Here is a 22,689-nt window from a genome sequence, read left to right on the forward strand (position 1 = left end):
TGCTGCTTTTTTTAAGCTAATTTAGGTGCGTTTTTGGTGCGTATTTGGTGAGTTTTTTTGGTGCGTTTTTTTTTCTCTTTTTCCAGGCTAATGTCCTTGGATTTTCAGCAGCAAAAACGCAGCAAATAATGATACCTGCTTTTTTGCTGCATTTTTTTCAACACCCATTCAAGTCAATGGGTGAAAAAATGCAGCAAAAACGCTGAAAGAAGTGCCATGTTCTATGTCAAAAAAACGCAGCAAAGTCAAAAATACGCAGCAAAAAAGTCCTGTGTGAAGTTACCTTTTTGCTGCGTATTTTTGCCGCGTTTTTATGCTAATTTTCAGCTGCTTTTTACAGTACCAGCAAAGCCTATGAGATTTCAGAAATCTCAAGCACACACATTGGTTTTTTGTTTGATCAGTATTTTGTGCTTTGCTGCGTTTTTTTGACATAGAGCATGTCACTTCTTTCAGCGTTTTTGCTACGTTTTTTCACCCATTGACTTGAATGGGTGTTGAAAACAACGCAGCAAAAACGCAGCAAAAACGCAGGTATCATTATTTGCTGCGTTTTTGCTGCTGAAAATCCAAGGACATTAGCCTGGAAAAAGAGAAAAAAAAAACACACCAAAAAAACGCACCAAATACGCACTGAAATTAGCATAAAAAACGCAGCTAAAATACCCAGCTAAAAAGTCCTGTGTGAACTTAACCTAATTATGCAAAGTGCCGTCCCTTTGTATATAGGGTCTTCTCTTGTTATGTTCAGCGCTGTACATAAGGAAAAAAAAATTCTACATGTCTCACACTGGTAACAGACCCTTTCATTTAAAACAAGCTCTGAAGGGAGATTCTCAGAGAGGTCTGAATCTGGCCAATAGATCTTAACAGCTCTTTTACATATTAAGAGAAATGTGAATTTCTCTAGAACTAGGGATCGGCTCGCAGAAATCAAGGTTTAATTTTATTCAACTGTATATGACTTCCATGTTGGTATAGACGGCTTAGGGGGGTTGAGCCTGCTGACAGATTCTCTTTCAGGTTCAGAGTTTCATTGTATCTTGAAATCTGACCACATTTCAGGTCCCTCTGTGAACTGTAGAAATCAGCACATAAGAGGAAGCTAAGAAGAAACGAAGGATTCAACCTAAATGTCTGATATTCATCTATCAGTTGTAGAGATGTGTTTTCCAAGCATAAAAGCTACAAATCGCATGATAAAAACCCAGTGAAATGTAGAAACAATAAAAATCATTATATGTACATTTATGGCAGTGTACACTATGGTGTTATCAGCAATGTATCATAGCAATATGTAAAAGGAGGAAGCAAGAGGGGAGAGGATTGGGAGGGATATGGGCTGGTAACACAGCGTATTTAACCCCCTATAAGGCTCTGCTCTGTGTACTCCAGGAGAAAGCAGCCGCACATCCTACTACGCCTCAGAAGGATTCACCATGAGCACTGCAGGGCAAGTAAGGAAACTCCGATATTCAATGCCACAGTGTAATATTTACTGCTCTTACCTCTAAACCTCGCTAGTCCTATAGTACTTTATGCATCACACAATTACCTAGACCCATAACACTGTTGTGTAAGTTAAAAATGAATCTAAATGTAATGTTTGTTATACCATATATAAGTTATTCAGAAAAGAAACTAAATCTGAAAAATATGTTGAAATTTGACCAAATTTAATATGCAAGTGTATAGAAAAATGGTATGCACTGCAGACAATGATTTTTTTTTTTTTGCGTGGCATTTTAGAAATTTTTCAAAATTCAGCACCTTCTGGGTATGGCAATATTTCTTTGTTTTCCTTATATGTTTGTCCAGAAAGACACATACTACAAATGTAATGAAATGTGTGCAGTTTCTTCTGGGTGAGATTCCGAGCTGGATTTTGTATTTGATCCCTTATTTTGTTCCCTAAGTGATAGGCGCTCTAATATGTATGATCAGCCATGTTTATTCACAGCTACTGTGTGATAGTATTATAGGACACTGGTAGTACCTGACAGGTGTTAGAAGTTATAGAAAAAAATGAGGAGGTGTGGCAGTGTTGTGCTCGGTGCGTATATGTATGCCTGTGGTATTATAACTGTGCATTAAGTACCGGAAGTCTACAGTATTTACCTATACATAAAGAGGTTTTCTGGTAATAAGTGGTGATGAGCTCATTACTCGGGTTTCACAGAGCATGCTCGGGTGGTCTCCGAGTATTTTGGTGTGCTCGTAGATTTAGTTTTCGTGGCCGCAGCTGCATGATTTGCGGCTGCTAGACAGGCTGAATACATGTGGGAATTCCCTAACACATAGGCAACCCCCACATGTACTCAGGCTGTCCAGCAGTTGCAAATCATGCAGCTGCGGCAACGAATACGAAATCTCCGAGCACTAACAAATGCTCGGAGACCACCCGAGCAACGAGTACACTCGCTCATCGCTAGTAATAAGATGTTATCACCTAGGCAGGTGAAAAATTCTAGATCATTGGAAGTCCAATTAGTCTCTATGGGACTAACAGAAATAGCATTGTAGTCCAGCAGAGTGGAATTATGCATACAAGACCACCGCTCTATTCAAAGAGGATGGATACTACCCATAGTGATTCTTGTGCTCGATAGTGGTCTCATCGGTCATACCCATATCAATCAAGCAGTGGTCATTTTTACATTGTATAGGAGGTAACTTGTTTTTACTGTAATACTCCGGTTCAAGTGCTATGATTGAAATGTTTGCATTTTATTGGAAGATAAAAGTAAATGGGAGATATTAGGGATGTAAGATACATGTGAATAACTTGCTCTGTGAATTCTCACACAGTGCTATATGAACAAAGTGCTTACCCAACAGAAAATGGATTTAGAGAATTGGATACAGAGGTACAAAATATATTTCCTTTGGTTTACTTATGTCCTTTGGAGCAAAGAATATGTCATCTTGAAATACATCTTGTCCAGCAACCTTTTCCCTGTGTGAGTCAGTGAGGGGGATCATATGCGAGGGTCAAAATGTGTCACCAAGGATGCGGACGAAGTCCTATTAAACCCGCTGGAGTGCCTTGTATTCATAGCAGGACGCCTTTCAGTCACAAGGCAAAACAAAGGAAAGAGTGGATTGGCTCCAGCTAGTAACTTAGTCAGATTTTTAAGAAAACCAGTCAAGGGCTTTTATTTGTAGAGGCATTTGCAGGTTTGGTAGTGGGGCAAATCCTTCTCTCCACTCCGGATTTTCGAAGTGTCTCTATGGCCACGGTTCCATTTAAAATCTGTCAGTTTGGCCTTAGGTGCGTCAGTTTGGAGTTTGCAAACTGCAGAGCAGCAGGTTCTGTGCAACCCAGGTCTCTGTGATGGACATCCAGGTGGCTGACACACCCAAAATACACGGCAGTGCCATTGTCCATGGCAGTGAGTTTTCAGTTCTGGACTGTATTTGTGGAATCCCGGCTGCGATCCAGGGGACATCACTCCTATGTGTGAGTTCTGAAAATAGACACCATTGATGTTGAACTTTCTGTGGTCCCTGCTTATCTGTCACACTGCATCAACAATGTGGTACTAAACCTGATATAAGAGGAACAAACATCAGCTGAAAATATCATACAAATGAGATCATTGGCCAATACGACTAATGTAAGTCTGAGAGGGAAAAAGGTATAGAGTAGACTTATAAAGTTGACATACACAACCCAACAGTGGCCAAAACAATACTGTGAGGGTCATTGAATACAACTGACAGATACCCTAAACAGATATTACAAACATAGTGTGAACACACCCTAAAGCCCACCATACACACTAGATGGCTGTCGGTTGAACGATGGTTTCGCTAATCATTTAGCCTGCAGACACCTCAGCTGCCTCTCCCATTCACAGGAGCGCTCGTCAGCTGAGCACTCCCATGTTATCTATAAGAGAGCAGTTGCCAAACATGTCTGGCAGCAGCTTATCTGCATGAGAGAGTATGGTCAGCAGTCTGAAATCGGACATTCTGGATTGATATTTCCCTCAACAATAAATTATCTGTGGCTCCCAAACACATTAGACAGTTGGCCGAGCCTGTATATATTGGCCAGTTTGGCAAATACCTAAATATCTAATGTGTATGTGAGACTTAAAGGAGTTTCCCGCAAACAAAGTACATTTTAATTAATGGATCTTGGACTAAAAATAAGATCCATAATTGGATGCATTAAAAAAGTGTTCCTGTGCTGAAATAAATGTGTCGCTGCTGTGTACTGCGTAATGGCTGTGTCTGTTTGTACAAGAACATGGTCTGATCATACCTGGGCAGAGGGGAGAAGCAAAAGAGTATAATGACATTACAGCCCTGGATCACGGCTGATTTTTTCTGTGAGGCAAAACATTTCAATGCCTGTTTTTAAGCAATGTTTTACTTCAAAGACTTTAGGACTGAGTCCCACTGGACTAACAGTCAACTGTCCGGTCCGCCAACCCTCTTCTTTTCACTTTGGCCATTGAGCGTATCCTCTGCAGCCTAATTCACTCTGCGGTGTGCTTCTTGCGCTGAGTAGGTCTCTGACATTACTGTGTGCTGTGCCATCTTGGCGCATATTATGACAGCACAATTTGTATCCCCTGAAGTGGTTTTGGTGGTCCACCTCATAACTCCGTCATGTTACGACGTTTGCGACGGTGACATGACATGCAGTGAATGTGAGTTAATCAAACTTGGCACTCAATGGATGATTTTAGACAAAATTTTTAATACAGTCAAGATATAGTACATACAGTGCAGACATTTCAGTCCTGTATCGACCTTCATCAGTGTATATAATAAAGATATAAAGAAAATATGTAAAATCAAACAAAAATGTGTACATCCGACAAATTCATAAATCATAACATGACAATATCTTTATTGAGGATTTTATTGAAAGATCCACTAGCAAGCTCCCTTGCAGGGAGTGGAGGAAAAAGGGGGAGGAACCAGAGAAACGATATCCAATCTTAACAGAATGCTAAATTAAGAGCAATTTACATAGTGCTAAGTTTCCTCAGTACACATTCCAAGGATATCTTGTATTCATTAATACACTGTGTGCAGAATTATTATGCAAGTTGTATTTTAGAGGATTATTTTTATTATTGATCAATAACTATGTTCTCAATCAACTCATAAATATCAAAGCTTAATATTTTTGGAAGTTGGAGTGGGGTTTTTTAGATTTGGCTATCTTAGGAGGATATCTGTTTGTGCAGGTAACTATTACTGTGCAGAATTATTAGGCAACTTAATAAAAACCAAATAAATTCCCATCTCATTTGTTTATTTTCACCAGGTAAATCAATATAACTGCACAAAATTTAGAAATAAACATTTCTGACATGCAAAAACCAAACCCCCAAAAATCAGTGACCAATATAGCCACCTTTCTTTATGATGACAGTCAACAGCCTTCCATCCATAGATTCTGTCAGTTGCTTGATCTGTTTACGATCAACATTGCATGCAGCAGCCACCACAGCCTCCCAGACACTGTTCCGAGAAGTGTACTGTTTTCCCTCCCTGTAGATCTCACATTTCATGAGGGACCACAGGTTCTCTATGGGGTTCAGATCAGGTGATCAAAGGGGCCATGTCATGATTTTTTCTTCTTTGAGACTTTTACTGGCCAGCCACAATGTGGACTAGTTGGATGATACCGACTTCTTCCTATACCACTGCTTGAAGAAGTTGTCTTCCAGAAAGTGGCAGGTCTGGGAGGTGAGACTCCATCCTCAACCCGAAAAGGTCCCACAAGTTCATCTTTGATGATACCAGCCCATACCAGTACCCCACCTCCACCTTGCTGGCGTTTTAGTCGGAGTAGAGCTCTCTGCCCTTTACTGATCCAGCCTCTGGCCCATCAAGAGTCACTCTCATTTCATCAGTCCATAAAACCTTTGAAAAATCAGTCTTAAAATGTTTCTTGGCCCAGTCTTGACGTTTTATCTTTTGTTCCTTGCTCAAATGTGGTCGTTTTTCAGCCTTCCTTACCTTGGCCATGTCCCTGAGTATTGCACACCTTGTGCTTTTTGATACTCCAGTAACGTTGCAGCTCTGAAATATGGCAAAACTGGTGGCAAATAGCATCTTGGCAGCTTCACGCTTGATTTTCCTCAATTCATGGGCAGTTATTTTGCACCTTTTTTGCCCAACACTCTTCTTGCGACCCTGTTGGCTATTTGCTGTGAAACGCCTGATTGTTCAGTGATCACGCTTCAAAAGTGATCCATTTCTTCTGATACAAAAGTCCACCCATTTCTTCTGATACATGTTGGCACCAATGACACGGCAAGGAAGGACCTACCGACAATCTGCAAGGACTTTGAAGAGTTGGGGAAGAAAGTAAAGGAACTGGATGCACAGGTAGTTTTTTCTTCTATCCTTCCAGTAGACGGGCATGGCACCAGGAGATGGAACAGGATCCTTGATGCAAACAACTGGCTAAGACGATGGTGCAGACAACAAGGATTTGGATTCCTGGACCACGGTGTGAATTACTGGTATGATGGACTCCTCGCCAGAGACGGACTACACCTCAACAAACCTGGGAAACACACATTCGCCAGAAGACTCGCTACACTCATCAGGAGGGCGTTAAACTAGAAGAAGAGGGGACGGGAAGAAAAACATTAGACTCGAACAAAGACGACCCAGGAAAACATACTCAGAAGGGAGGTAAGAACATTTCTAAAACAATCCACAGTGAGGAGATTGGAACAAAACAAAATCCTCTAAACTGCATGCTCGCAAACGCCAGAAGCCTGACAAACAAGATGGAAGAACTAGAAGCAGAAATATCTACAGGTAACTTTGACATAGTGGGAATAACCGAGACATGGTTAGATGAAAGCTATGACTGGGCAGTTAACTTACAGGGTTACAGTCTGTTTAGAAAGGATCGTAAAAATCGGAGAGGAGGAGGGGTTTGTCTCTATGTAAAGTCTTGTGTAAAGTCCACTTTAAGGGAGGATATTAGCGAAGGGAATGAGGATGTCGAGTCCATATGGGTTGAAATTCATGGAGGGAAAAATGGTAACAAAATTCTCATTGGGGTCTGTTACAAACCCCCAAATATAACAGAAAGCATGGAAAGTCTACTTCTAAAGCAGATAGATGAAGCTGCAACCCATAATGAGGTCCTGGTTATGGGGGACTTTAACTACCCGGATATTAACTGGGAAACAGAAACCTGTGAAACCCATAAAGGCAACAAGTTTCTGCTAATAACCAAGAAAAATTATCTTTCACAATTGGTGCAGAATCCAACCAGAGGAGCAGCACTTTTAGACCTAATACTATCTAATAGACCTGACAGAATAACAAATCTGCAGGTGGTTGGGCATTTAGGAAATAGCGACCACAATATTGTGCAGTTTCACCTGTCTTTCACTAGGGGGACTTGTCAGGGAGTCACAAAAACATTGAACTTTAGGAAGGCAAAGTTTGAACAGCTTAGAGATGCCCTTAATCTGGTAGACTGGGACAATATCCTCAGAAATGAGAATACAGATAATAAATGGGAAATGTTTAAGAACATCCTAAATAGGCAGTGTAAGCGGTTTATACCTTGTGGGAATAAAAGGACTAGAAATAGGAAAAACCCAATGTGGCTAAACAAAGAAGTAAGACAGGCAATTAACAGTAAAAAGAAAGCATTTGCACTATTAAAGCAGGATGGCACCATTGAAGCTCTAAAAAACTATAGGGAGAAAAATACTTTATCTAAAAAACTAATTAAAGCTGCCAAAAAGGAAACAGAGAAGCACATTGCTAAGGAGAGTAAAACTAATCCCAAACTGTTCTTCAACTATATCAATAGTAAAAGAATAAAAACTGAAAATGTAGGCCCCTTAAAAAATAGTGAGGAAAGAATGGTTGTAGATGACGAGGAAAAAGCTAACATATTAAACACCTTCTTCTCCACGGTATTCACGGTGGAAAATGAAATGCTAGGTGAAATCCCAAGAAACAATGAAAACCCTATATTAAGGGTCACCAATCTAACCCAAGAAGAGGTGCGAAACCGGCTAAATAAGATTAAAATAGATAAATCTCCGGGTCCGGATGGCATACACCCACGAGTACTAAGAGAACTAAGTAATGTAATAGATAAACCATTATTTCTTATTTTTAGGGACTCTATAGAGACAGGGTCTGTTCCGCAGGATTGGCGCATAGCAAATGTGGTGCCAATATTCAAAAAGGGCTCTAAAAGTGAACCTGGAAATTATAGGCCAGTAAGTCTAACCTCTATTGTTGGTAAAATATTTGAAGGGTTTCTGAGGGATGTTATTCTGGATTATCTCAATGAGAATAACTGTTTAACTCCATATCAGCATGGGTTTATGAGAAATCGCTCCTGTCAAACCAATCTAATCAGTTTTTATGAAGAGGTAAGCTATAGACTGGACCACGGTGAGTCATTGGACGTGGTATATCTCGATTTTTCCAAAGCGTTTGATACCGTGCCGCACAAGAGGTTGGTACACAAAATGAGAATGCTTGGTCTGGGGGAAAATGTGTGTAAATGGGTTAGTAACTGGCTTAGTGATAGAAAGCAGAGGGTGGTTATAAATGGTATAGTCTCTAACTGGGTCGCTGTGACCAGTGGGGTACCGCAGGGGTCAGTATTGGGACCTGTTCTCTTCAACATATTCATTAATGATCTGGTAGAAGGTTTACACAGTAAAATATCGATATTTGCAGATGATACAAAACTATGTAAAGCAGTTAATACAAGAAAAGATAGTATTCTGCTACAGATGGATCTGGATAAGTTGGAAACTTGGGCTGAAAGGTGGCAGATGAGGTTTAACAATGATAAATGTAAGGTTATACACATGGGAAGAGGGAACCAATATCACCATTACACACTGAACGGGAAACCACTGGGTAAATCTGACAGGGAGAAGGACTTGGGGATCCTAGTTAATGATAAACTTACCTGGAGCAGCCAGTGCCAGGCAGCAGCTGCCAAGGCAAACAGGATCATGGGGTGCATTAAAAGAGGTCTGGATACACATGATGAGAGCATTATACTGCCTCTGTACAAATCCCTAGTTAGACCGCACATGGAGTACTGTGTCCAGTTTTGGGCACCGGTGCTCAGGAAGGATATAATGGAACTAGAGAGAGTACAAAGGAGGGCAACAAAATTAATAAAGGGGATGGGAGAACTACAATACCCAGATAGATTAGCGAAATTAGGATTATTTAGTCTAGAAAAAAGACGACTGAGGGGCGATCTAATAACCATGTATAAGTATATAAGGGGACAATACAAATATCTCGCTGAGGATCTGTTTATACCAAGGAAGGTGACGGGCACAAGGGGGCATTCTTTGCGTCTGGAGGAGAGAAGGTTTTTCCACCAACATAGAAGAGGATTCTTTACTGTTAGGGCAGTGAGAATCTGGAATTGCTTGCCTGAGGAGGTGGTGATGGCGAACTCAGTCGAGGGGTTCAAGAGAGGCCTGGATGTCTTCCTGGAGCAGAACAATATTGTATCATACAATTATTAGGTTCTGTAGAAGGACGTAGATCTGGGTATTTATTATGATGGAATATAGGCTGAACTGGATGGACAAATGTCTTTTTTCGGCCTTACTAACTATGTTACTATGTTACTATGTTACTAAAAGTTTGGCAATTTCAAGACTGCTGCATCCCTCTGCAAGACATCTCACAATTTTGGACTTTTCAGAGCCCATCAAATCTCTCTTCTGACCCATTTTGCCAAAGTAAAGGAAGTTGCCTAATAATTAAGCACACCTTATATAGGGTGTTGATGTCAGTAGACAACACCCTTCCTTTTTACAGAGATGCACATCACCTGATTTACTTAATTGGTAGTTGGCTCTCATGCCTGAACAGCTTGGAGTAGGACAACATGTATAAAAGGTATCATGTGATCAAAATACAACTTGTCTAATAATTCTGCACACAGTGTATATTTATAATGACTAGAGTTGAGCGACCTTGACCTTTTTAGAGTCGAGCCGGGTTTCGCGAAACCCGACTATCTCAAAAGTCGGGTCGAGTGAAATCGGCCGATTATGACGTAAAGTCGGGATCGACCGAAACACGAAACCCAATGCAAGTCAATGGGGCAGCATAGTCGGCAGTGAGTGGGGGCCAGGAAAACACCTAGAGTGCCCATTTTAATGTCAAAATCATCCATTCTTCTTAATGAAGCTTGTCAAGCGTAATTTACCTTATAATAATTGGAAGGCATTTGAAATTGGGGGTCATTTGGCTAAAGTTGTGGTGGGTAGGGCTGGTTCAAGTAATTAGTGGGCCCAGGAAATCTGGACCACGTCACGGCAGTGGAGCAGGGAGAGGTAAGTATTTCAACTTTGCAAGTGCTGTGAACCTGAGCAAGCAGGGGGGGCCCACTCGTTGGCATTGGCACTGGCACAGGGCCCCTCAAAGTACAGCGGTGTGTTTGCACGGCGGGGGCGCCTCCCACCGGCAGCAACACTTTTGCGTACTATGAGAGGCCCTGTGCCAGTGACGTCGCCAACTAGTATTCCTCCCCCCACCTGATGAAGGAACCTGCACTTTCATCTGCACCGTCCTCTTTGTCCCCGTGTAAGGTGGTATGGTATGCGGGAAGAGCAACCTGACTTTCAGCAGGGTCACAATGTTGTTGTGTAGCGTGCACGGGGAATGTTGCGTTATGGGTCAATGTACCAGCAGACTCATCTATCACTGGCTGGGCAATGGGCAGGATGAGGAGGAAACACAGATATAGGCCCAAAGAATAAAGTTGGCTAAATGCAGTTCAAAATTGGTAACACAGGAATAACCAGGGGGCATTGCAGTGGAGGACAACTGGAATGAGAGGCTGACACAGAGAGTAGGCCCAAATCAGTAAGTAGTCGAAATGCAGTTCAAAATTGGCAACCGTAGTAAACAGGCGGCACAGCTTTGTTCAGTGGAGGAGAACAGCAAGGAGTGGCAGACACCGATAGTAGGCCCCAACCCAACTAGTAGGCCAAATGCAGTCTAACATTAACAACTACTTAACGAGCGCCTGAAAACGGAATTTCAGGACAGGAAACCAGGAGAACAGCAAGGAGCGGCAGACACTGTTAGTAGGGACCAAACCAACTAGTACGCCAAATGCAGTTGTTCCATTTAACCACAATTTAACGAGAGCCTGAAGATAGAAGCTCAGGAAAGGCAACCTGGAGAACACCTTGGAGTGGAACACACCATCTCTCTCCACCCCATACCCATTTTGTAGGCCTAATGCAGTGTAGTTTTCTACAACTACTAAACGAGAGTCGGAAGACCGAAGCAATGGCAAGGAAACCTGGGGAACACCTTGGAGTGTAACACACCATCTCTCTCCACCCGATACCCATTTTGTAGGCCTAATGCAGTGTATTTTTCTACAACTACTAAACGAGAGTCGGAAGACTGAAGCAATGGCAAGGAAACCTGGGGAACACCTTGGAGTGTAACACACCATCTCTCTCCACCCGATACCCATTTTGTAGGCCTAATGCAGTGTAGTTTTCTACAACTACTAAACGAGAGTCTGAAGACCGAAAGAAATGGCAAGGAAACCTGGGGAACACCTTGGAGTGTAACACACCATCTCTCTCCACCCGATACCCATTTTGTAGGCCTAATGCAGTGTAGTTTTCTACAACTACTAAACGAGAGTCGGAAGACCGAAGCAATGGCAAGGAAACCTGGGGAACACCTTGGAGTGTAAAACACCATCTCTCTCCACCCGATACCCATTTTGTAGGCCTAATGCAGTGTAGTTTTCTACAACTACTAAATGAGAGTCAGAAGACCGAAGCAATGGCAAGGAAACCTGGGGAACACCTTGGAGTGTAACACACCATCTCTCTCCACCCCATACCCAATTTGTAGGCCTAATGCAGCCTACTTTCCGACAACTACTAAACGAGAGCATGAAGATCGAAGCTCAGGAAAGGCAACCTGGGGAACACCTTGGAGTGTAACACACCCTCTCTCTACACCACGGAAGGGCTGATTCTTAGGAAGGAAGGCTGTCGGAAAGAAGCAGGGCGCGTCCGAGGGTGATTATATTCTTATTAGGTATATACTCACCCTCGGACGCGCCCTGCTTCTTTATTTGTAATGAATGTTTATTTGCAATGTGGTTTTGACTTACTCTATTTTTTTGGTAAATAATGATTTTATTATTTTCATTGTTTTGCATCTTCTTGGCAATAATATAAAGAAGACGCGACAGGACAACACTCGGTGGATGCCATATCTGTGTTTTAAATTGAAAAAAACTTTCAGTTAACTACTTGCAGGAGAAAGTTATTGTAGCTGGTGGCCATTTTTAGTACTGTACCAGATTTTTGTTGTATGTGTTTGTTTTTAATGTTAAAATGTCTGCATTTGATATCTCTCCAGTATTTTCTTTTTTATAAGCAAAATACATATTTTTATATTTTCTGATGTTGGTTCAAGGGGTACACGGGCAGCAGTAGACAGGTCAGTGGAGGCCTAGTGGAAGGAGGGACCGCAGACAGGCTTTGAAGGCCTAACATAATAAATTGGGCTGGCTGTAGGCAATTTAAAATTGGTTCCAGGGGAACACGGGCAGCAGTGGCCTGGTCAGTGTAGTAGTAGTGGAAAGAACGGGCCGCAGACAGGCTTCGAAGGCCTAACATAACAAAAATTGGGATGTAGGCAATTTACAATTGGTTCCAGGGGAACACGGACAGCAGTAGACAGGTCAGTGGAGGCCTAGTGGAAGGAGGGACCGCAGACAGGCTTCGAAGCCCTAACATAATAAATTGGGCTGGCTGTAGGCAATTTAAAATTGGTTCCAGGGGAACACGGGTGGCAGTAGACAGGTCAGTGGAGGCCTAGTGGAAGGAGGGACCGCAGACAGGCTTCGAAGCCCTAACATAATAAATTGGGCTGGCTGTAGGCAATTTAAAATTGGTTCCAGGGGAACACGGGCGGCAGTAGACAGGTCAGTGGAGGCCTAGTGGAAGGAGGGACCGCAGACAGGCTTCGAAGCCCTAACATAATAAATTGGGCTGGCTGTAGGCAATTTAAAATTGGTTCCAGGGGAACACGGGCAGCATTAGACAGGTCAGTGGAGGCCTAGTGGAAGGAGGGACCGCAGACAGGCTTCGAAGCCCTAACATAATAAATTGGGCTGGCTGTAGGCAATTTAAAATTGGTTCCAGGGGAACACGGGCAGCAGTAGACAGGTCAGTGGAGGCCTAGTGGAAGGAGGGACCGCAGACAGGCTTCGAAGCCCTAACATAATAAATTGGGCTGGCTGTAGGCAATTTAAAATTGGTTCCAGGGGAACACGGGCAGCAGTAGACAGGTCAGTGGAGGCCTAGTGGAAGGAGGGACCGCAGACAGGCTTCGAAGCCCTAACATAATAAATTGGGCTGGCTGTAGGCAATTTAAAATTGGTTCCAGGGGAACACGGGCAGCAGTAGACAGGTCAGTGGAGGCCTAGTGGAAGGAGGGACCGCAGACAGGCTTCGAAGCCCTAACATAATAAATTGGGCTGGCTGTAGGCAATTTAAAATTGGTTCCAGGGGAACACGGGCAGCAGTAGACAGGTCAGTGGAGGCCTAGTGGAAGGAGGGACCGCAGACAGGCTTCGAAGCCCTAACATAATAAATTGGGCTGGCTGTAGGCAATTTAAAATTGGTTCCAGGGGAACACGGGCAGCAGTAGACAGGTCAGTGGAGGCCTAGTGGAAGGAGGGACCGCAGACAGGCTTCGAAGCCCTAACATAATAAATTGGGCTGGCTGTAGGCAATTTAAAATTGGATCCAGGGGAACACGGGCGGCAGTAGACAGGTCAGTGGAGGCCTAGTGGAAGGAGGGACCGCAGACAGGCTTCGAAGCCCTAACATAATAAATTGGGCTGGCTGTAGGCAATTTAAAATTGGTTCCAGGGGAACACGGGCAGCAGTAGACAGGTCAGTGGAGGCCTAGTGGAAGGAGGGACCGCAGACAGGCTTCGAAGCCCTAACATAATAAATTGGGCTGGCTGTAGGCAATTTAAAATTGGTTCCAGGGGAACACGGGCAGCAGTAGACAGGTCAGTGGAGGCCTAGTGGAAGGAGTGACCGCAGACAGGCTTCGAAGGCCTAACATAAGAAAAATGTCAATACAATGGTATTGACAGTGCCAGGCATTGAAGGATGTCAGCGCATAGACTAAACATTGGTGGAGCTGTGAGATAAAATTTTGCAAGTCGTAGAGCACTGTTTGACCTGGGGGGGGGGACTGTCTTGTGGCCGGCGGTACAGGCCCAGGGCCCCTCATATTACAACGGTGTGTCTGACGTTGGGTGCGCACCACCACCGCCAGACACTTTATTGTACTATGAGGGACCTAGTGGCAGTGCCGTCGACCAAAAGCGGGCACACCCACCTCTTCAGACAAACAGTACTCTCACGGGTACTGGCGCCAAGTGGCGATACCACGGCCCCGTGTGGGGACTTTGGCCATTTAGGGAGGTGTTAACATGTCGGATGCTGGACAATCAGGTGCTGCAAATTACGAGATTGGAAAAGTCGTTCAGAATAGTCCACAGGCAAGACCTTTACATAGGAAAGCTAGGTGTCAGCCGGGCAAGGTGGGGCAAAAGATTTCGAAATCCAGTTGTGGTTCATTTTAATGAAGGTTAGATCATCTACATTTTGGGTAGCCAGACGAGTCCTTTTTTCTGTTAGTATTGAACCTGCAGCACTGAATACTCTTTCTGATAGGACACTAGCTGCCGGGCAAGCAAGCTCCTGCAATGCATATTCTGCCAATTCTGGCCAGGTGTCTAATTTTGATGCCCAGTAATCAAATGGGAATGACGGTTGAGGGAGAATGTCGATAAGGGATGAAAAATAGTTAGTAACCATACTGGACAAATGTTGTCTCCTGTCACTTTGAATTGATGCTGCAGTACCTGTCCTGTCTGCGGTCATAGCAAAATCACTCCACAACCTGGTCAGAAAACCCCTCTGGCCAACGCCACTTCTGATTTCTGCCCCTCTAACACCTCTGGTCTGCTGGCCCCTGCAGCTCGTGTTAGAACGATCACGGGCGCTGTGTGCAGGGAATGCCAGAAGCAAACGGTCAATAAGAGTTGATTGTTTGGTTGCTAATATTAGTTCCAAGTTCTCATGTGGCATTATGTTTTGCAATTTGCCTTTATAGCGAGGATCAAGGAGGCAGGCCAACCAGTAATCGTCATCGTTCATCATTTTTGTTATGCGTGTGTCCCTTTTGAGGATACGTAAGGCATAATCCGCCATGTGGGCCAAAGTTCCAGTTCTCAAATCTGTGGTTGTGCTTGGTTGAGGGGCAGTTTCAGGCAAATCCATGTCACTTGTGTCCCTCCAAAAACCAGAACCCGGCCTTGCCGCGCCAACAATTTCCACTGGCCCCGGAAAAGCTTCCTCATTAAAAATATAATCATCCCCATCATCCTCCTCGTCCTCCTCCTCCTGTTCGCCCGCTACCTCGTCCTGTACACTGCCCTGGCCAGACAATGGCTGACTGTCATCAAGGCTTTCCTCTTCCTCAGCTGTAGACGCCTGATCCTTTATGTGCATCAAACTTTGCATCAGCAGACGCATTAGGGGGATGCTCATGCTTATTATGGCGTTGTCTGCACTAACCAGCCGTGTGCATTCCTCAAAACACTGAAGGACTTGACACATGTCTTGAATCTTCGACCACTGCACACCTGACAACTCCATGTCTGCCATCCTACTGCCTGCCCGTGTATGTGTATCCTCCCACAAAAACATAACAGCCCGCCTCTGTCCACACAGTCTCTGAAGCATGTGCAGTGTTGAGTTCCACCTTGTTGCAACGTCTATGATTAGGCGATGCTGGGGAAGGTTCAAAGAACGCTGATAGGTCTGCATACGGCTGGAGTGTACGGGCGAACGGCGGATATGTGAGCAAAGTCCACGCACTTTGAGGAGCAGGTCAGATAACCCCAGATAACTTTTCAGGAAGCACTGCACCACCAGGTTTAAGGTGTGAGCCAGGCAAGGAATGTGTTTCAGTTGGGAAAGGGAGATGGCAGCCATGAAATTCCTTCCGTTATCACTCACTACCTTGCCTGCCTCAAGATCTACAGTGCCCAGCCACGACTGCGTTTCTTTCTGCAAGAACTCGGACAGAACTTCAGCGGTGTGTCTGTTGTCGCCCAAACACTTCATAGCCAATACAGCCTGCTGACGTTTGCCAGTAGCTGCCCCATAATGGGAGACCTGGTGTGTAACAGTGGCAGCTGCGGATGGAGTGGTTGTGCGACTGCGGTCTGTGGACGAGGTCTCGCTTCTGCAGGAGGACGAGGAGGAGGAGGAGGGGGTGCGAACGGCTACAGCCAACTGTTTCCTAGACCGTGGGCTAGGCAGAACTATCCCAAACTTGCTGTCCCCTGTGGACCCTGCATCCACCACATTTACCCAGTGTGCCGTGATGGACACGTAACGTCCCTGGCCATGCCTACTGGTCCATGCATCTGTTGTCAGGTGCACCTTTGTGCTCACAGATTGCCTGAGTGCATGGACGATGCGCTCTTTAACATGCTGGTGGAGGGCTGGGATGGCTTTTCTGGAAAAAAAGTGTCGACTGGGTAGCTCGTAGCGTGGTACAGCGTAGTCCATCAGGGCTTTGAAAGCTTCGCTTTCAACTAACCGGTAGGGCATCATCTCTAACGAGATTAGTCTAGCTATGTGGGCGTTCAAACCCTGTGTACGCGGATGCGAGGCTAAGTACTTCCTTTTTCTAACCATAGTCTCATGTAGGGTGAGCTGGACTGGAGAGCTGGAGATCGTGGAACTAGCGGGGGTGCCGGTGGACATGGCAGACTGAGAGACGGTGGGAGATGGTATTGTTGCCGCCGGTGCCCTAGATGCAGTGTTTCCTACTACGAAACTGGTGATTCCCTGACCCTGACTGCTTTGGCCTGGCAAAGAAACCTGCACAGATACTGCAGGTGGTGCAGAAAATGGTGGCCCTACACTGCCGGAAGGGATGTTGCGTTGATGACTAGCTTCATTGGCCGAGGGTGCTACAACCTTAAGGGACGTTTGGTAGTTAGTCCAAGCTTGCAAATGCATGGTGGTTAAATGTCTATGCATGCAACTTGTATTGAGACTTTTCAGATTCTGCCCTCTGCTTAAGATAGTTGAACATTTTTGACAGATGACTTTGCGCTGATCAATTGGATGTTGTTTAAAAAAATGCCAGACTGCACTCTTTCTAGCATCGGATACCTTTTCAGGCATTGCAGACTGAGCTTTAACCGGGTGGCCACGCTGTCCTCCAACAGGTTTTGACTTTGCCACGCGTTTTGGGCAAGATACGGACCCGGCAGATGGAACCTGTTGCGATGTTGATGCCTGCTGCGGCCCCTCCTCCTCCGCTTCAGAACTGCTGCCGCCTGCACCCTGTTCCCCCAATGGCTGCCAATCAGGGTAAAGAACTGGGTCATCTATTACCTCTTCTTGTAGCTCGTGTGCAACTTCGTCTGTGTCACCGTGTCGGTCGGTGGTATAGCGTTCGTGATGGGGCAACATAGTCTCATCAGGGTCCGATTCTTGATCAGCACCCTGCGAGGGCAATGTTGTGGTCTGAGTCAAAGGACCAGCATAGTAGTCTGGCTGTGGCTGTGCATCAGTGCACTCCATGTCAGATTCAACTTGTAATGGGCATGGACTGTTAACTGCTTCACTTTCTAAGCCAGGGATGGTATGTGTAAAGAGCTCCATGGAGTAACCCGTTGTGTCGCCTGCTGCATTCTTCTCTGTTGTTGTTTTTGCTGAAGAGGACAAGGAAGCGACTTGTCCCTGACCGTGAACATCCACTAACGACGCGCTGCTTTTACTTTTACCAGTTTCACGAGAGGAGGCAAAAGAGCTAGAGGCTGAGTCAGCAAGATAAGCCAAAACTTGCTCTTGCTGCTCCGGCTTTAAAAGCGGTTTTCCTACTCCCAGAAAAGGGAGCGTTCGAGGCCTTGTGTAGCCAGACGACGAACCTGGCTCCACAGCTCCAGACTTAGGTGCAATATTTTTTTTCCCACGACCACCTGATGCTCCACCACTACCACTACCCTCATTACCAGCTGACAATGAACGCCCCCGGCCACGACCTCTTCCACCAGACTTCCTCATTGTTTTAAAAACGTTACCAAACGAACGGTATTTGTTGCTGTCACACAACTTACACGGTGAGCTATAACTTCAGTATGATTTAGCTACCCCTTTACAGGTGGGTGAGACCACAACGAAAATCAGGCACAATGTTACACACTCTGTTGTTGGTGGCAACAAATGAGAGAGATGCCACACACGCAGGACTGTCACTGAAGCGCAAATGTAAATATTAATCTCCCACTGATTTGTTGGTTTTTTTTTAAAAGGGAGACTTTAGAAAAAAAAAAATAATAAAAAAAAATGATTTTTTAAGGAAGAATTTATAAACCAAATAAAATGAAATGATTGTTTCAGGGAGAATTTAGAAAACAAATAAAAAAAAATAGGCTTTCTATGGCCCACTGAGTGAGAGAGGACGCACACAGGAGTCAGGAGTGGCACACAAGCCCAGAGTCCAATATTTTTCTCCCACTGATTGATGTAGTGATTTTTTCAGGTAGATTTTGGAACCCAAATCAAGAAAAAAAATTAATAGGCTTTCTATGGCCCACAATTGGAGAGAGATGGCACACCCAGGAGTCAAGACTGGCACACAAGCAGAAAGGGCAATATTAATCTCCCACTGATTTGATTTTTTTTTTTTTTCAGGGAGACTTTAGAAAAAAAAAATACAAAAAAATGAATTTTTCAGGAAGAATTTAGAAACAAAATAAAATAAAATGATTGTTTCAGGGAGAATTTAGAAAACAAATTAAAAAAAAATAGGCTTTGTAGGGCCCACTGAGTGAGAGAGGACGCACACAGGAGTCAGGAGTGGCACACAAGCCCAGAGTCCAATATTTATCTCCCACTGATTGATTTAGTGATTTTTTCAGGTAGATTTTGGAACCCAAATCAAGCAAAAAAATTAATAGGCTTTCTATGGCCCACAATTGGAGAGAGAGAGATGGCACACCCAGGAGTCAAGACTGGCACACAAGCAGAAAGGGCAATATTAATCTCCCACTGATTTGATTTTTTTTTTTTTTTCAGGGAGACTTTAGAAAAAAAAATACAAAAAAATGAATTTTTCAGGAAGAATTTAGAAACAAAATAAAATAAAATGATTGTTTCAGGGAGAATTTAGAAAACAAATTAAAAAAAAATACGCTTTGTAGGGCCCACTGAGTGAGAGAGGACGCACACAGGAGTCAGGAGTGGCACACAAGCCCAGAGGCCAATATTTATCTCCCACTGATTGATTTAGTGATTTTTTCAGGTAGATTTTGGAACCCAAATCAAGCAAAAAAATTAATAGGCTTTCTATGGCCCACAATTGGAGAGAGAGAGATGGCACACCCAGGAGTCAAGACTGGCACACAAGCAGAAAGGGCAATATTAATCTCCCACTGATTTGATTTTTTTTTTTTTTCAGGGAGACTTTAGAAAAAAAAATACAAAAAAATGAATTTTTCAGGAAGAATCTAGAAACAAAATAAAATAAAATGATTGTTTCAGGGAGAATTTAGAAAACAAATAAAAAAAATATAGGCTTTCTAGGGCCCACTGAGTGAGAGATGACGCACACAGGAGTCAGGAGTGGCACACAAGCCCAGAGGCCAATATTTATCTCCCACTGATTGATTTATTGATTTTTTCAGGTAGAATTTAGAACCCAAATCAACCCAAAAAATAAATAGGCTTTCTATGGCCCACTATTTGTGAGAGAGATGGCACGCTCAGGACTGGCACACAAGCCCAGAGGCCAATATTAATCTCCCACTTTTTTTTTTTTTTCCAGGGAAAATTTATAAACCCAATAAAAAAAATAATAAATAGGCTTTCTATGGCCCACTATCTGAGAGAGAGAGATGGCACGCTTAGGACTGGCACACAAGCCCAAAGGCCAATATTAATCTCCCACTGATTGATTTATTGATTTTTTCAGGTAGAATTTAGAACCCAAATCAACCCAAAAAATAAATAGGCTTTCTATGGCCCACTATTTGTGAGAGAGATGGCACGCTCAGGACTGGCACACAAGCCCAGAGGCCAATATTAATCTCCCAATTTTTTTTTTTTTTCCAGGGAAAATTTATAAACCCAATAAAAAAAATAATAAATAGGCTTTCTATGGCCCACTATCTGAGAGAGAGAGATGGCACGCTTAGGACTGGCACACAAGCCCAAAGGCCAATATTAATCTCCCACTGATTGATTTATTGATTTTTTCAGGTAGAATTTAGAACCCAAATCAACCAAAAAAATAAATAGGCTTTCTATGGCCCACTATTTGTGAGAGAGATGGCACGCTCAGGACTGGCACACAAGCCCAGAGGCCAATATTAACCCCTTCATGACCAGGGGATTTTTCGTTTTTCCGTGTTCGTTTTTCGCTCCCCTCCTTCCCAGAGCCATAACTTTTTTATTTTTCCGTCAATTTGGCCATGTGAGGGCTTATTTTTTGCGGGACGAGTTGTACTTTTGAACGACATCATTGGTTTTAGCATGTCGTGTACTAGAAAACGGGAAAAAAATTCCAAGTGCGGTGAAATTGCAAAAAAAGTGCAATCCCACATTGGTTTTTTGTTTGGCTTTTTTGCTAGGTTCACTAAATGCTAAAAATGACCTGCCATTATGATTCTCCAGGTCATTACGAGTTCATAGACACCAAACATGACTAGGTTATTTTTTATCTAAGTGGTGAAAAAAAATTCCAAACTTTGCTAAAAAAAAAAAAAAAAAAAAAAATTGCGCCATTTTCCGATACTCGTAGCGTCTCCATTTTTCGTGATCTGGGGTCGTTTGAGGGCTTATTTTTTGCGTGCCGAGATGACGTTTTTAATGATAGCATTTCGGTGCAGATACGTTCTTTTGATCGCCCGTTATTGCATTTTAATGCAATGTCGCGGCGACCAAAAAAACGTAATTCTGGCGTTTCAAGTTTTTTTCCCGCTACGCTGTTTAGCGATCAGGTTAATACTTTTTTTTATTTGATAGATCGGGCAATTCTGAGCGCGGCGATACCAAATATGCGTAGATTTGATATTTTTTTTATTGATTTATTTTGATTGGGGCGAAAGGGGGGTGATTTAAACTTTTATGTTTTTTTTATTTTTTTTCACATTTTTTTAAACTTTTTTTTTTAACTTTTGCCATGCTTCAATAGCCTCCATGGGAGGCTAGAAGCAGGGACAGCACGATCGGCTCTGCTACATAGCAGCGATCTGCTGATCGCTGCTATGTAGCAGAATTGCACGTGTGCTGTGAGCGCCGACCACAGGGTGGCGCTCACAGCGACGGGCAATCAGTAACCATAGAGGTCTCAAGGACCTCTATGGCTACAATGGAGACGCATCGCCGACCCCCGGACATGTGACGGGGGTCGGCGATGACGTCATTTCCGGCCGCCCGGCCGGAAGCGGTAGTTAAATGCCGCTGTCTGCGTTTGACAGCGGCATTTAACTAGTTAATAGGTGCGGGCAGATCGCGATTCTGCCCGCGCCTATTACGGGCACATGTCAGCTGTTCAAAACAGCTGACATGTCCCGGCTTTGGTGCGGGCTCACCGCGGAGCCCTGCATCAAAGCAGGGGAGCCGGCATCGGACGGTATAGTACGTCCGATGCCGGTAAGGGGTTAATCTCCCACTTTTTTTTTTTTTTCCAGGGAAAATTTATAAACCCAATAAAAAAAATAATAAATAGGCTTTCTATGGCCCACTATCTGAGAGAGAGAGATGGCACGCTTAGGACTGGCACACAAGCCCAAAGGCCAATATTAATCTCCCACTGATTGATTTATTGATTTTTTCAGGTAGAATTTAGAACCCAAATCAAGCAAAAAAATTAATAGGCTTTCTATGGCCCACTGAGTGAGAGATGGCACACACAGGAGTCAGGAGTGGCACACAAGCCCTGAGGCCAATATTTTTCTCCCACTGATTGATGTTGTGATTTTTTCAGGTAGATTTTGGAACCCAAATCAAGCAAAAAAATAAATAGGCTTTCTATGGCCCACTGAGTGAGAGATGACACAGACAGGGATGGCACTCTAGCAGAAATGCCAATCTTAATCTCCCACAAAAAAAGAAAAAAAAAAGGAACTGTCCTTCAATTACTATCTCCCTGCAGTAATCTCAGCCAGGTATGGCAGGCAGCAATAAGGAGTGGACTGATACACAAATTAAATAAAAAGTGTGGACAAACAAACAAGATAGCTGTGCAGAAAGGAAGGAACAAGAGGATTTGTGCTTTGAAAAAAGCAGTTGGTTTGCACAGCGGCGTACACACAGCAATGCAGCTATCAGGGAGCCTTCTAGGGCAGCCCAATGAGCTACAGCGCTGAGGAAAAAAAAAAATGTAGCTTCCACTGTCCCTGCACACCGAAGGTGGTGTTGGGCTGTGGAAATCGCTACAGCACAAGCGGTTTGGTGGTTAATGGACCCTGCCTAACGCTATCCCTGCTTCTGACGAAGCGGCAGCCACCTCTCCCTAAGCTCAGATCAGCAGCAGTAACATGGTGGTTGGCGGGAACGCCCCTTTATAGCCCCTGTGACGCCGCGGACAGCAAGC

At 43.9% G+C, this 22,689-nt stretch overlaps 1 protein-coding gene across 1 annotated transcript in view; it reads left to right on the forward strand.

The window, feature by feature from the left end:
* Window positions 1–1,349: 1,349 nt before the first annotated feature.
* LOC138655844 (alcohol dehydrogenase 1-like) overlaps window positions 1,350–22,689 on the forward strand; it is a 62,506-nt gene continuing 41,166 nt past the window's right edge. Inside the window, exon 1 of the mRNA XM_069743625.1 lies at window positions 1,350–1,457. Within this exon, the coding sequence (XP_069599726.1) occupies window positions 1,440–1,457 (18 nt within the window). The 5' untranslated portion in view covers window positions 1,350–1,439. The remainder of the gene's footprint in view (window positions 1,458–22,689) is intronic.

Source organism: Ranitomeya imitator, chromosome 1 (assembly GCF_032444005.1).
Source record: "Ranitomeya imitator isolate aRanImi1 chromosome 1, aRanImi1.pri, whole genome shotgun sequence".
Classification (NCBI taxonomy): Eukaryota; Metazoa; Chordata; class Amphibia; order Anura; family Dendrobatidae; genus Ranitomeya; species Ranitomeya imitator.